Raw genomic sequence first — 15,129 nt, 5'->3', positions numbered from 1 at the left:
TGAGTGGTTGGGGTATTGCAAAGACCCTCAAATCCGCCTCTGGTTTCTTTTTTTTTTTTTAACATTCGAGTCATTAAAGGGTTAAGTGTGGCTGGGCTCCAACCAGCCCCCCCCCACCCACCGCAGTACTCCCCCTCCCCTTATTGTCTCCCGCCTCCCCTCCTGTTCGTCGCTAGGAGGTCATCAAGTGCTCTGTCCAGTCGGCGTTCGCAAGCCCCTCTGATTCCCGCCCATCTGGCCGGTGGCTGCTTACGAAGAGGTGCGCGCTCACGGAGGGGCGTGTTCCAGCACTGGGAGACGCTGAGAGCCCCGGGTTAGACCTCAGAGCAGAGACAGCCATGGAGTGGGGCGGGGGAAAGTTTGGCACGCTGCAAGGAGTCGTCGAACTGGAGGGGGCGGGGCGCCCAAGGGTACTTTAGCCTTCCAGGGTCTGAGGCGCTAGCTACCCTGACCTGAGGCGGCGTGCAGCCATGGACCGCAGGGCCGCTGCAGCCCTGGGAACTGTCCCGCCTCAGGATTCAGAGCAGCCCTCGGAGTCTTCAGAGCCGCCGCCGCCGTGGCCGCCGCCGGCTCTTTCACCGCTCCATGAGCCTTCGCCAGAGCCGGCACCACAGTTGTGTCTAGAGCCTGCTCCAGAACCCTATCCGGAGATGACCGCAGTACCAGCCACAGAACCAGTCCCAGAACCAAACACAGAACCGGCCCCCAAGCCGCCCCCAGAACAAGCTACAGAACTAGACACACAGCTAATCTCAGAATTAGCCCCAGAACCGGTCCCCGAGCCGGCTCCAGAACCAGCTCCTGAACCGGCTTCACAGCCGACCCCAGTACCAGCGATAGAACCAGCCCCAGATTCGGCCACAGAACCAGCTCCAGAGTTCTGTCCTGAGCTGGCTGCAGAATCCTGTCCGAAGCCGAGTTCAGCACTTCATCTATTGCAGTGTCCGGTGATCACTCCAGAAACGGGTCTAAAGACCTCGGAATCGCCGCAAACGTCAGTGCCGTTGTCCACTATAAAGGTAAGAAAAAGACTCGCTGGGGCAGGCGAGGCAGATGACTATCAAGCTTTCGGGACGCTGGATACCCTTAGCATCCCATGTTAGTGCCATGAACTGGCAAAGATGTTCAGAAAGATGCGGGATTGGGGGAGTGGGAAGCTGTTGGGAGCCGGGAAGCAACATGTGGAAGCGAAAGTGAGCTGTTTGGGGCTAAAAACGAGGTGACAGCATGGGGTGGTAATCAGAGCAGTTTATTTTCCCCCTAAAGGGAGGAGTGGTAGTGTGGTGAGCGCCTATGTCTTGGAAAAGACACCAAAGATTCTCCCAGGGAGCGCAAGACACCTACAGAGGTGTTTGGGGCTGGTCCGGGATGCACAGGGATGGGATTTAAGTGGAGGCGGTGGGATACAGCTCTTATCCCGGTCACTGCCGCAGAGGCCCAAACTGCGGAGCCACTGCCGTCTGCTTGGCCCCCTCCCTGAGGGTCCTCTGCTTGGGCATAACTGGCAGCCCCAAGGAGGTTCACAGTGCCTCTGTCTGCTGCTAGGTGCTGGTACACCGGGTAAGGATGAGGGGATGGGCGGCGCCCACGCACACTGCAGGGGAAGGGTAGGGTTCATTGGGGAGGAAGGGGAGAGCATGCGTATGTCGAAGCAACCATTTCATCTGTCTGCAGGATTTCCCAGCAGGTAGGTGCAAACACACTGATATAGTGATGGATCCCTTCACAAGCGAGGCGACTGGCACCCCACACCAGGACCACTTGGAATGGTGCTGGAGTCCTGGTTTAGAGGCATGGGAATAGGAGTTGCTATTTGAGAGCGTGTAAATGGGAATCCTCATCTCTTCCCGTAGTCAGAGATGGCTTCGTAAACGTTGTACTTAGCCCAGAGGAGTGGAGAGTCTTTGGTCACCGGCCGAGGGGAGAGGAAGAAGGTTTTCAGTGTTTGCCTTGGACCCCGGACCCCAGAAACCAGTGTCTGCTCTTCAGCAGAGATTTGCCTGTCTTTCTTGGTTTTGCCGTGCTTCCCCTCCCTACTCTTCCTTTCCTTTAAACTTCACTCCACCAGACTGTGAAAATCATGACAATGCACACATACACCTTCATTTAGCTTCCCCTGCAGGAAAAACAAAACAAAACACAGTAACAGACAAATAAAACATCACACCAACAATGCCCATTCTTCCTGCTTCTTAGCAGGGCATTAGGGACACGGCTGTGGAATCCTTGTATTGTAGACCACACACTTGTAGAATGTAGGCAGAGGGGGCACAGGTTAGCACTGCAAAATAGAAATTGTAGCAGCTCTGGTTGCTTTCTGAGTTATGATCAGGGAGGCTTAAGTTTGCACAATAATTGCAATAATAAATGACTGAAAAAGAGAAAACCTCAAGCAAAAAGTTTCACAGATAAAAAATACAGAGGTCTAAAAATGTTCTCTTTTAAAAGGGATTGTAGAAGACTAAAACCATTTTTTTAAAATCCAGCAGCCCTGCTCTCACCAGGAGGAGAATCTTTCTTCTTGCTGCAGTGGCCTTTCCTTGCTGTGATCTCCAGAAGGGAGTCTCCCTTTGGTGAGGCAGCTAGACTTGAGGGGTCACCCTGACCAGGTGCTTGCTCTTGTCTTTTTGAAAGACTTTTCATGAAACTGGTAAGAGGGAGACCTGTAGGGGCCACCTGACCTGTGGCATTCTTAAGTGAGATTTCAGGAATGTTCCTGAGAAACTGACACCTGGGGGCTTAATTAATAGGCTGACCATGGAATGTGTAGCCTCTTTGGCCTCCAGATGACTGCCTGGAGACCAGAACTCCACAAATGAGCCCTGTGAGAGTTGGAAAACATCTCCAACCAGTTTAACTGGAAAATGTCTATTGTCAGACAGATAAGGAGGCTCAAGGTGAAGGGAATCTGGTTAGCTTCCTCTACATGGTATCCACTAAGATGACTGACCAGCAGGCACTTGAAAGCCCTGGCAGACCAGGACCTGCCAAAGTTTGACTTTGCCCTTGGTAGAGCTGGTCATTTGCTCAGTCACTTATCTTGCAAAATGAGGTTAGGAACTTTGACCTTCCACTAAGGGGGTCATGTAGATGAAACCATCCTTGGTTCTAGAGGATTTTGAAAGATGCAGATTACTCTAGGTGTTATGCAATTGCTCGGTGGTGTAGATGGGAACATCTGATCTTCAGTTATAGGAAGAATATCTGCTGCATCTTCCTCAAACCAATTGCACCCACAACCAGATGACTTGTATCTTAACATTCAAGGCAAACAGGTTGCCATCTTAACTGGGGTGATATTGTTCTCAGACCACTGCCTCCTTGAGGCAAACTTGGGGGGAAATACACGCACATTCAGATCAAAACAAAATACAGCACTTATTGTACAATAAAATTCTACATGGCAAGGCACAATCAGTCCCAATAGCACGAAACTAGCCTGATAATTCAAAGGACAAAATGAACAAAACCAAGTGTTTGAACAAAACAAAGTGCAGGTTTCTCCCAGATAATTTTTCTGACTGGCATCACAGTAAAACAACAAAAACAAAAATAACAATAACAAAAAACCCAACCTCTTCCACAGTGTAGTCTACTCTTTTTTGGGGTTTGAGAACTTGCTAGTTGCAAACTATGCCAAGAGTGAGAGCAGAGACTGGAAAAAAAAGGGGTTCGTGTTTTCTCTCTGAATAGCTACCAGGATAACAGTCTGTGAATTAAACCTATTTCCTTCCTTTCTAAAATGTTTTGATTTCCAGGAAATGAGCTGTTGTCTCCCCCCTGGTGGCAGCCAGTGTAAGTAAGGATGTGTGAATTGGTTCTTTAACAATGTTATAACTCTTTAGGGGGGAAGTAAGGGGTACATAAAGTGGACCATATTTGTTTCTCTCCCCTCAGCTATAGTTGGAGAAAGTTTATATTTTTATTCATTGGATTTTGATCAGCTATGAAAATATAATCACACCTTACAGGTGATGACTGAAAATCTGAGAAGAAATACATTTTTGTGGCATATATTTCTGGGGTGGGAAGGGTATCTGTGTACCTCCCCTAATGACTACACAGCAATTACCAGAATGCCCAAAACCATAACAGAACTGTTTCCTGGAATGTTTTACACACATTTTCTTGCAAAGTAGCAAGCATTTGTTTACATTATATTTGGTATTTTTACCTGAATACATTATCTTACCTATTTCTGAGCTTCTCAAAGGTAGATGCTGTGTCTCCCTCCCATTGCCTAGTACAATTTAGCCTTCCTTACTTTTGCTCAATAAACACTTGCTGAAGCTTGAAAACTATCAATTCCATTTCCAGCAATGACAGAAAGATGGCTGTTGTGAATGAATAAAAATGCATTCTCAATGATTTCAGAGTAAGAAGTAAATGCTTATTTAAATAGCCTGGAATATATAGACCTCAAGGAAATGCAGTCGATCTTTCTATTTTCAGAATGGATATTAGAACCATAATTAAGAACAAAATTACTAATAACTTAAAAAAATATCATGGAAAGTGGCCTTATTTTCTGGAGTCCTGGCAGCAGCAAACTAAAACTGATGTTGTTGGTTCCAGGGGTAATATATTTTTTCCTAAGTGAGTAGAATACTTGAAGTGGCTATAAACAGCTTTGGGGCTATACATTTGAATGTTCAACCTGTTGAAGGTGAGGATAAAATTACTTTCATCCTCCTTGCCAGGTTTTCATCATACCATCTGATCAATTTGGTATATTCTGAGAGCTCCTGAACATTTGCTACAGGATGTTCTAGAATAGATAAGTGAGATATTTATTTGGTCAGTGGTCTTTCTTTTCTGGGAATACAATTCTTCTTGTTTATGACTAGAGCTTCTGCAGATCTATATAATCCAAAAGGAAAGTCTGAGTCATTACCCCAAGTGCTTCCAAGGAAAGGGAAAAAATCCATACAGTCCCGGAAACCATTCAGGGGCATTATAATAAGGATTGTGTAATTTCTTCTGTTAGTATGGCAATTTACAGTTTGTATAATGTTTTCTTCTGCATTATTAACTCCTGCATTCCCCTGAAGAAGGCAGCAAGGTGGGAGAGTGCAGAAATAAAATGTAACACCTAAATAGGATATAATAACTTGTCAATTGTGGATTTTTTAAAATGTTCAACATATAGCTTTTTGTAACATATTGGATCTTCATTTGTCTAAGGACAGTCTTTAAGCTGATATTCTATCAGTGTTGATTTTTCCCAAAGCAGTGATTGCTGTTCCCTGTCTGATGGTCCCAGAGGGAACCATCATACAACAGGAGCCTGAGAAGGAAGAAGAGGCACAAGACCCTGAACATATTAGTCCCAAAGAAGATCTTTTTTTAAAGAAAATAAATAGAAATTATGCTAGGAATAGGGTGTCCAACCTTTCCAAAACTCACTTACTATAACTTCCTCAGTGGAAAAAAGTAATTTTAAGTATTAAAAAAAGAAAGCATCTATTCTTAAAGGAAGATGCTCCCGCCCTCAGCAAAGCAAATAATCCTTATTCTTAAAATAGAAAAACAAATTTTAATTAAATAATAAGAAAAAGGAAAAAGCATTATGCTAAGCGAAATAAACCAGGTGGTGAAAGACAAATACCACATGATCTCACCTTTATCGGGAACCTAAACAACAAAACAATCAAACAAGCAAAATATAACCAAAGACACTGAAATAGAGAACAGGCTGACAGGGATCAGAGGGGAGAGGGGAGGGAACTTCAGGGGAAAAGGGAAAGGGTTTACAGAAACAAGTATAAAAGATACATGGACAAAAACTGGGGGGGGGTGGAAATGGGAGGGATGTCAGGAGCACTGGGGGGTGGGCTGGGATGGGAGTAAAAGACAGAAAACTGCGCTTGAACAACAACTAAAAATAAATTTTAAAAAGGGTAAGATTTTTTAAATAAATAAAAAATAAGAGAAAGGAACAGTGACCCTAAATAATGGAAATTATTCCCATTTTGAATTATTTTAAGAAAATAAAAGAATTTCTAAAGGGACAAGCTCCTCACCTTCACCAAAACCCATGAAACATGAAACCTCAGAAAATATTAAAAATAAAAAGAGAAATCATTTCAAAATAAATAATATTTATAACCTTAAAAAATCATGAAATTTATAAAGTTTATTTGCACCTCATAGCCCATGCACGATTCCTCATGAGAATTATGTAGACAAAAATAAACCTTCCAAGGAAGGGGTACACCAATCTCACCAAAGTTCCCTAATGTTATTTCTTACAATTATGTGAAATTTCCAGAATAAGCAAATCCTTAGACATAGAATATAGATTAGTGGTTGCCAGGGGGTTGAAGGAGGTAGGAGGAAGAAGTGCTAAAGAGTACAAAGCATCATTATATGATGTTATATAATGATCATTATAAAGAGTTCAAAACACTTCATAAAATGTTCTGAAATTAGATAGTGGTGGTGGTTGCACAACCTTGTCAATATACTAAAAATAACTAATCTGTAGATTTCATTTTTAAATTTTTAAAATATATTTTATTGATTATGCCATTACAGTTGTTCTATTTCCCCCTTCATTCCCCTCCACCCTGCACACCCCCTCCCCTACCATTTCCCCCCTTTAGTTTATGACCTCGTGTCTCAAGTTCTTTAGATTCTGTATTTCCCCTACTATTCTTGCCCTCCCCCCTATCTATTTTCTACCTACCATCTATGCTACTTATTTTCCGTACCTTCTCCCCCCTTCTCCTTCTTCCACTCCCCTGTTGCTAACCCTCCATGTGATCTTCATTTCTATGGTTCACTCCTGATCTAGCTGTCCTCTTAATTTGCTTTTGTTTTAGGTGTGGTTGTTAATAACTGTGAGTTTGCTGCCCTTTCACTGTTCATCTTTTTTATCTTCTTTTCAGTAGGTAAGTCCCTTGAACATTTCATATAGTAAGGGCTTGGTGATGATGAACTCCTTGAACTTGATCTTATCTGAGAAGCACTTTATCTGTCCTTCTATTCTAAATGAAAGCTTTGCTGGATAGAGCAATCTTGGATGGAGGTCTTTGGATTTCACGACTTGGAATACTTCTTTCCAGCCCCTTCTTGCCTGTAAGGTCTCTTTTGAAAAATCCACTGACAGTCTGATGGGAACTCCTTTGTAGGTGACTGTCCCCTTATCTCTTGCTGCTTCTAGAATTCTCTCCTTCATTTTAATCTTGGCTAATATAATGATGATGTGCCTTGTTGTGTTCCTTCTTGGGTCCAACTTCTTTGGGACTCTCTGAGCTTCCTGGATTTCCTGGAAGTCTATTGTCTTTGCCAGATTGGGGAAGTTCTCCTTTATTATTTGTTCAAATAAGTGTTCCACTCATGGCTGTTCCTCTTCCCCTTCTGGTACCCCTATAATTCGGATGTTGGAGCGTTTAAAGATGTCCTGGAGGTTCCTAAGCCTCTCCTCATTTTTTTGAATTCTTGTTTCTTCATCCTTTTCTGTTTGGTCATTTTTTCCTCTTTCTGGTCCACTCTTTGATTTGAGTCTCAGTTTCCTTTCCATTACTATTGGTTTCCTGTGCATTTCCATTCATTTCAATTAGTTTAGCCTTCATATGTTCCTCTAATTTGTGACTAAAATCAACCAGTTCTGTGAGCATCCTGATCACCAGTGTTTTAAACTGTGCATCTGAAAGTTTGGCTATTTCTTCATTGCTTAGATTTATCGGGCCTGGGGCTCTGAGTTGTTCTTGAGCCATGTTTTGATCTGTTCGTGCCTGTTACATTCGAGGAGGTGTTCACCAGGGCGGGGCTGCCCAGGTTACAGGTTTGTGACGCTGTATGTGAGGCCGGGGTCAGAGAGGGACAATGGTGGTCCCCTCTGCCAGTTTCCACCACTAGGGCCTGCACAGTCTGTCTCACCGCTTCGCTCCTTCACCGGTTTATCTACGCTCGAATGTGTGACTGTAAGTCAGCCCTCAGTGAGTCCACCGCCTTGTGCCTGCAGTGGGTCCGCCCGCTACTCCACACCTGGGATCCGCCTACAGCTGCCAGCACACCTGGGTTGCGCACCCGGGTGGGTCTGGTGGATCATTCCTGCCCCACCCTGCTCTGCTGCTGGCTCTGCCCCTCTTATTGGTTTGGCTGAAGGGTTCCTTGTTGTCAGACTTCCATGTAGTTCAATTTTCTGTGGTTTGGATGCATTTTTGTTGCTAAAACTTTGTTGCTTTTAAACTTGGTTGTGTGAGAAGGCTCAGTGCTTCCACCTACGCCTCCATCTTGGTGAAAGTCTACTAATGTGTACACTTAAAATGGTCAATGTTATGGTATGTGAGTTATATCTCAATTTTAAAAAATAAGTAAAAGAAAGATTATTCCTCTTCCTTCAAGATAATGAACCTACTACCTCCCCTCAAGTAAGTGAAATTAATAAATGAGGGAATTTTTTAAAAAAATTTATTCACTTACCTTTAGAGGGGAAGGGAAGGAGAGAGGGGGAGAAATATCAATGTATGATTGTCTCTCGTGCATTCCCTGCTGGAAACTAGTCTGCAACCCAGGCATGTACCCTGACTGGGAATCAAACCGCAGTCCCTTAGTTCATAGACCCATGCTCAATCCACTGAGCTACACCAGCCAAGGCAGAGGGGAAAATTTTTTTAAGGAAGGGATATCTTCTTAAGGTCAGGGTCTCCAGCATCATGGACAGAAATAACCTTTATTCACACACGGACCCTCCCCACATTTTTTTTCTTTGAGAACAAAGAGAATAAGAAATCCTTTTAAGGGTATATTCTTTCAAAATTATCAAAGCCAATGAAACTTACTAATCCCTCCACCCCAGACACACACAAAAAGAAAAATATACAAAAGGACCAGCTCCTTGATCTTAACCAATCCCGTGAATTTTTAATTGACACAAACGGGGGGGGGACAATAGAAATAAATCAGTCCCCAAGGGTAGATGCTCCATCCTCACCGAAGCAACATTAACCTTATTCTTAAAATATAATTTTCTTAAGATTTAAAGGAAAATTAATAATGAAAAGACATGTGTGTATGTGGAGGGGATAATATCAATAAAATAAAATAAAATAACTTTTAAAGAGGAGAAATGTTCCAGCCTCACAAAAACCCACAAACTTTTTTCAAAATACCACAGAAACAAATGCAACTTTTTAAATAATTAAAATGAAAGAAAATCCTTCCAATGGGAGCTAACCCCAAATAATCCAAACCCAAAAGCTTTATTCTTAATATAGGACATTTTTTAATTGGAAGGGTAAATAGAAAAGGTAAGAGAGAAACAGAAACAAAACCAAGAAAGTCTTAAGGAAAGATGTCCCCAGCCTCAATAAAGCCCCCCCTTTTTCACTAAAACAAGTGCATTTAGAATTTGGGGGTAGGGGGAAAGAAAATAAATAGGCTATTTTAGAAAAGAAACCTCTTCTTAGGAAACAAGATTTCCCCCAAACTCACCAAAGTCCCTGAACGATTTTCTCTAAACAAATAAAAAGAAAGAAGGAGGTAGAGAGGGAGAAGAACAAAATGGAGGGAGAGAGAGAGAGGAAGGGAGAGAAAAGGAGGAAGAAAAAAGTAAAATAAGGGATAATTTGTAAAAGACTAAAAGGGAGAAATTTTCCTCAAGGAAGGTGCATCAATGCATGCCCTATGGAAGATAATGCATATTATTCCTGATAATCAACTCCCACTTCTGCCCCCCAAAAGAGGAAAAATGTAATAATCCCCTTCTAAAGCTTCTACAAGGGAAGATGCATCCAATCTCACTCAAACCCAGGAACTTTATTTATCTTTCAGCCTTCAAGTATTTCCTTCTTTCTTTTCTTCCTTTCTTCCTTTCTTTTTTCTTTCTCTTTCTTTCTTTTTTCTTTCTTTCTCTTTTTCTTTCTTTCTTTCTTTCTCTCTTTCTCTTCTCTCTTTCTTTCTTTTGTTTAATGAAAGAAGAGAAAAAGAAATTGTTTCTAGGAAAGATGCTCCTAATCTCATTTATTCCAAATACATTAATCATGTTTTAAAAAAAAAAAGACAAAAAATCCTCCTGAGGAGGGCTCCCCAATTTCATTAGAACCAGTGTCCCCTTATAGCTCTTCTCCATAAAACCTAGTTTTTAAAAAATGGAAATTCTACAAAACTAAAGAGGTGCTTTCTCAAATCCACCAAAAGCAAAGAATCTTTTTCTCCAGAAATTTTTTAAAATAAAAGTTGTCCCATCATAAGAAGAGATACCTTCAACTTCACTAAAATCAATAGACCTTATTCTTCTCTACACCCAAAAGGGAAAAAAAGAAATTTTAAGAGGAAAAGAAGAGAAATTCTAATAAAAGAATGCAAGTTGGCCATAATCTCATCAACACCATTGAATTTTACTTCCCTAAAACATTTTTTTAAGGAAACAAGAGAGAAAATCTTGTCTTTGAAGAAAAACTGCACTCCACCCATGCCACACTAAAGACTACAAAGCATTATACAAACAAAAGGTAATAGCCCTGGCTGGTGTGGCTCAGTGGACTGAGCACTGGCCTGTGAACCAAAGGATCACCAGTTTGATTCCCAGTCAGGACACATGCCTGGGTTGCTGGCCAAGTCAGGTATCCAGTAGGGGGCTCCATGAGAGGCAACCACACATTGATGTTTCTCTCTCTCTCTCTTTCTCCCTTCCTTCCCCTCTGTCTAAAATAAATAAATAAATGAAATTTTAAAAGGTGATAATATTCTAGAATGGTGCAAGTGAACCTTAAATTCAGCACTTCATGCTAGTAAAACTTTAATCCCAGACTGGCTTCCCTCTGTCCCCCAGACCATTTCTGGTTTCATTCTCCATCAGTCAGTCAGTCTGTGCACTCAGGAAAGGCAAATCCTGTTCATGGAAAACAAAATTATGATGGTTAACTATCTGGGGAAAAATTATACCCCTTTATTTAAACAAAAAATGATTTGGGGATTAGCTGCATCATTGTTCCTTTCTAATACTATAGAAACTCAAGCATTGAGGATAAACTCTAAGGCAGTAACAGACTTACCATTTACTTCCATATTAGACATACACCACTTCCTAGGAGAGAAGGATCCTTACTTAGCTAGTTCAATAATGGGTTTCCTACAATAGTTGTCTAATCATGTGTTCACTTAAATATCTTTTCTGTAGTATGATTTAAAAGTCAGATGTATAAGCAGAGAATACAACTAAATGTTTTTCAATTTTAATTGTATACCTATTTCATGTCTCATGTGTTTAGCAATGAGGTTTCCACACTGGGCAAAAATCACATGGATGAGACTTCCTTAAGCAACCCATTACCAAAACAGATATCCAGGAAGTGATTATTTGTTTACCACATGCTTTACTAGATTCTTTCAGCATACCTCATCTTAAACAAAAATTTAATGTAGTAAAATAAAGGAATACATGCTGACTTCAGAGAATATGGAAAACTCAAAACTTTTAAAAAGTAACTAAAATTATATAGCACCCCACCACTCAAAAGATCATTGCTGTTAATATTTTGATATATTTTTCCCACTTATTTTCTCTGAACATATGCCTAGGTATACTCATAGTCTACAATAGGAAAATTTTAGGGAATGTGCAATTGCATCTCAGGATTCCTCCTGTCTCAGTTAACTCCGCAATTTAATTATTAGATCATGTGCATTGTTTTACATTGCTTTGAAGAAAGACTTTAACTTTAAGCTATTAATTGCTGTTACTTTTAACTTTAAGCTTATCTAATCAGATGTCTGTATAATTTAATTGATAAACCTACTTGAAACATAACTGTTCAGGGATGTATTTGCAATATAAATTAATGAGAGTATACATTTTATACAGACACAATGTTTGCATCTATACAAACAAAATGCTCCATGTACAAATGGCAATTTGAGCTCATGTTTACTAACTGCTCTTTTTTTACATTCAGATTTCATTTGTCCAGCTAGCTTTTGTGATTTGGGTTTGGAGAAGGAGACCTTGAACAAAATCCACAATTTTCCCACTATTAAATTCCGAAAGGAAAATCTAAGTTTCTGAGACTCTATTTGGATCCTTTTTATTTATTGAATGAATTTGACATGTAACATGGTGTAAGATTAAGGTGTAATACAATTGCTGATGTAGTGATATTTATTACATTGCATAATTATGGTATAATATTACTGTCTATATTCACAATACTGTGCATTAGATCTCTATGCCTTATTTACTACTTATTACAAATTTATACCCCTAAACACCATCACTCTTATCGCATCCCCAAACCCTAATAACCAGTATTTTTTACAGTTTTAACTCTTTTAGATTTCACATATACACGATACCATACAGTACTTGTCTTTCTCTGTCTGACTTAACCATATGCAAAAATGTATTGATGGTTTTATCTCTTTAGCAAAAAGTTACCCTGAATCATGCGCATCTGAGCACCTCCTACCTAGAAAGGAAATACATATGTGTGAGGACATTATCACCAGTTGTGAGGAGATAAAATATTCAATTCATCCAGCTTTCATTAACCAAATGTGGTTGAAAATTGAGAGTTAATAAACTGTATACAATCCAACCAAGATTGAGTCGGTAATTTAAAAGGCAAGTGTAATGCACTATTGCACAGATCCATTTTTTCAGCTTTGTCTTTAGTACTTAGAGATTTTTATCTTCCAAAGCATTGCAGGCATTTGCTGTTTAAATCTCTTACTTTAAAGAACCCATAAAAGACAAAATAGAACCACACACATGGAAACACGGAACAGACTGACAATGACCAGAGGGGAGTAAGGAGAGGGATAATGGTGGAAAGAAGGGGAAGGGACTAGTCAAAGAGCATGTATGAATGACCCGTGGATATTGGGAATTGATTGTAGGAGTGGGGGGTGGGATGGGTGGAGGAGGGCAAAGGAGGAAAAACTGGCACAACTGTAATAGAATAACAATTTTAAAATCTTTTAAAAAGAGAGAGAAATTGGCTCCTCAGGACAGGGATTCCCACTCCCTTGTTTCCCTGGTAGCACAGGGTGAGGCATGTGATACTGTGGGATTCTGAAAGATAGGTGTGATGCCCATACCCAGACCTTTACAGAGTTCTGAAAAAAGAGGCAATGGGCATGGGGTCAGAGCCTGGATCTTGCCTCCAGGAATGAAAGGAGAATGGAAGCACTGCTTATGGATTCAATTGAGAACATTCAGAAATCTGGATGTTCATTCATTTACCTATTGTCTACCTGTTCTCTTCTGGAATTTTGCAGCTTGAGGCAGGCAATGAAAGGTGCCTGCTTTCATTTAAAGTGAAATTTTTATTCTACTATCTGTGAGGAGAGGTGCTTAAAATCAGGAAATTTTTCATTAATCCCAGGCACTGTCAATTGAATTCTTACTCTGCTGAAGCTAGCTCCAGCATCACAGCACCATGCCCTGAACCCCAACTCTAAAAGAGCCTCTTAGTACCATTTTAGAATTACCTTGATTGTTAATTTTCCCTTAATTGTCATTTGCATTTATTATGTGCCTTTAACATTATATAATGGTTTGTTTACATCAATGTACGTGTACCTGACAGTATAAAAGGAACATTGTGATGTCACTTCATGAAAACAGCTAAGCATAAACAGCAAAAAAGAAAATAAATGAGGCTACAAAATAAAATTACTGAGTTCAGAAAATTAACTAGTTGGTGCCCTTGTCACTAACCTCAATTAATATTTACTGTGGCAATTTCCTTCCTACCATGTTTGAGTAAAAAAAAAAAAAAACAAAAAAACAAAAAACTTTTCTCTTACCCAGAATTTGGATATTGCTGTTCCTTTCTCACTTCCTCACCTTACTCTGTTTGACTGTAAAGACTAATTAAAATGATAATTTTGTCATTTTCATGGTTTCCTTTGCTTTAATTTACTCACCTTTTTATGTATGCCTGAAATCACATTAAAATTTTTTTGTGTATGTATGTATGTATTATTGTTAATTTACTCATTTTTTAAAAAATATTTTATTTAGTGGATTGAGCGCGGGCCTGTGAACCAGACAATCGCAGTTAGATTCCCAGTCAGGGCACATGCCTAGGTTGCAGGCCGGTTCCCTGCAAGCCAGTTCCCAGCAGGGGACACGCAAGAGTCAACCATACATTGATGTTTCTCTCCCTCTCTCCTTCCCTTCCCCTCTGAAGATAAATACATAAAATCTTTAAAAAATAAAATAAAATAAAAATAAAAAATATTTTATTTAGTTTTAGACAGAGGGGAAGGGAGGAAGAGAGAGAGAGGGAAAGAAACATCAATGTGTGGTTGCCTCTCATATGCCCCCTACTGGGGATTTGGCCAACAACCCAGACACATGTCCTGACTGGGAATCAAACCAGTGATCTTTTGGTTCACAGGCTGGCACTCAATCCACTGAGCCACACCAGCCAGGGCTAATCTATTCATCTCTTCACAACATCTTCAGGACATTTGGGGGGGCTTCACTTTGGTTTTACATAAAATCAAAGCACCTATTTAGTGGCTCTCTTCATAGTTTTCCTTGTATATTGCTTTTCACTAGTGAATCCTCTTTCTAGAAATTCCTGGAAGAGCCTTACTGTGCTTTTCTATCATCCCTCATCAGCACTAAACTTTTTGAAGAGTTCCTTTGCCTCTTCTTCTAATGGTGGAAAGCAAATTTATAGGCAGTTTGAAAGCCCACTTTTATTTGGGGGTGGAGTGTTTGTATCCAGTATTGTATGGTACCACTGTAAAGTACACATAAACATATCTGCTAATTAGCTCATTAAGTGTTCAATAATTAAATATTGGTGTTTTTTTAAAAGATTTTCTTTATTTATCTTTAGAGGGGAAGGGAAGGAGAGAGAGAGAGAGAGAGAGATATCAATGTATGGTTGCCTCTCATGAGTCCCCTGCTGGGAACTGGCATGCAACCCAGGCATGTGCCCTGACTGGGAATCAAACCGCGATCGTATGGTTTGCAGGCCCGCACTCAATCCACTGAACTATGCCAGTCAGGGCCTAAATATTGGTGTTTCAAATGGTTTACAATGTAATACATGTCTGGAGGATTGTTACATGAGTACTTTAGAATTTTTTTGTGATGTTTCAGGAAATTGGTTGGGGTTTTTAACACAGGATTGTAATTCATTATTATTTTCCCAGTCTAGAACA

The 15,129-nt window shown here is 40.5% G+C and overlaps 1 protein-coding gene across 1 annotated transcript in view; it reads left to right on the top strand.

The window, feature by feature from the left end:
• The first annotated feature begins 470 nt into the window (after positions 1 to 470).
• Positions 471 to 15,129, top strand: part of DGKK (diacylglycerol kinase kappa) — a 150,289-nt gene continuing 135,630 nt past the window's right edge. The window contains exon 1 of the mRNA XM_037158858.2: positions 471 to 988. Coding sequence (XP_037014753.2) covers positions 471 to 988 — 518 coding nt within the window. The remainder of the gene's footprint in view (positions 989 to 15,129) is intronic.

This window comes from Artibeus jamaicensis, unplaced genomic scaffold (genome assembly GCF_021234435.1).
Source record: "Artibeus jamaicensis isolate MK-2021 breed Jamaican fruit bat unplaced genomic scaffold, CSHL_Jam_final contig_60, whole genome shotgun sequence".
NCBI lineage: Eukaryota > Metazoa > Chordata > Mammalia > Chiroptera > Phyllostomidae > Artibeus > Artibeus jamaicensis.
Note: the sequence above shows the minus strand (reverse complement) of the source record. Positions and strands in the feature narration are given on the sequence as shown.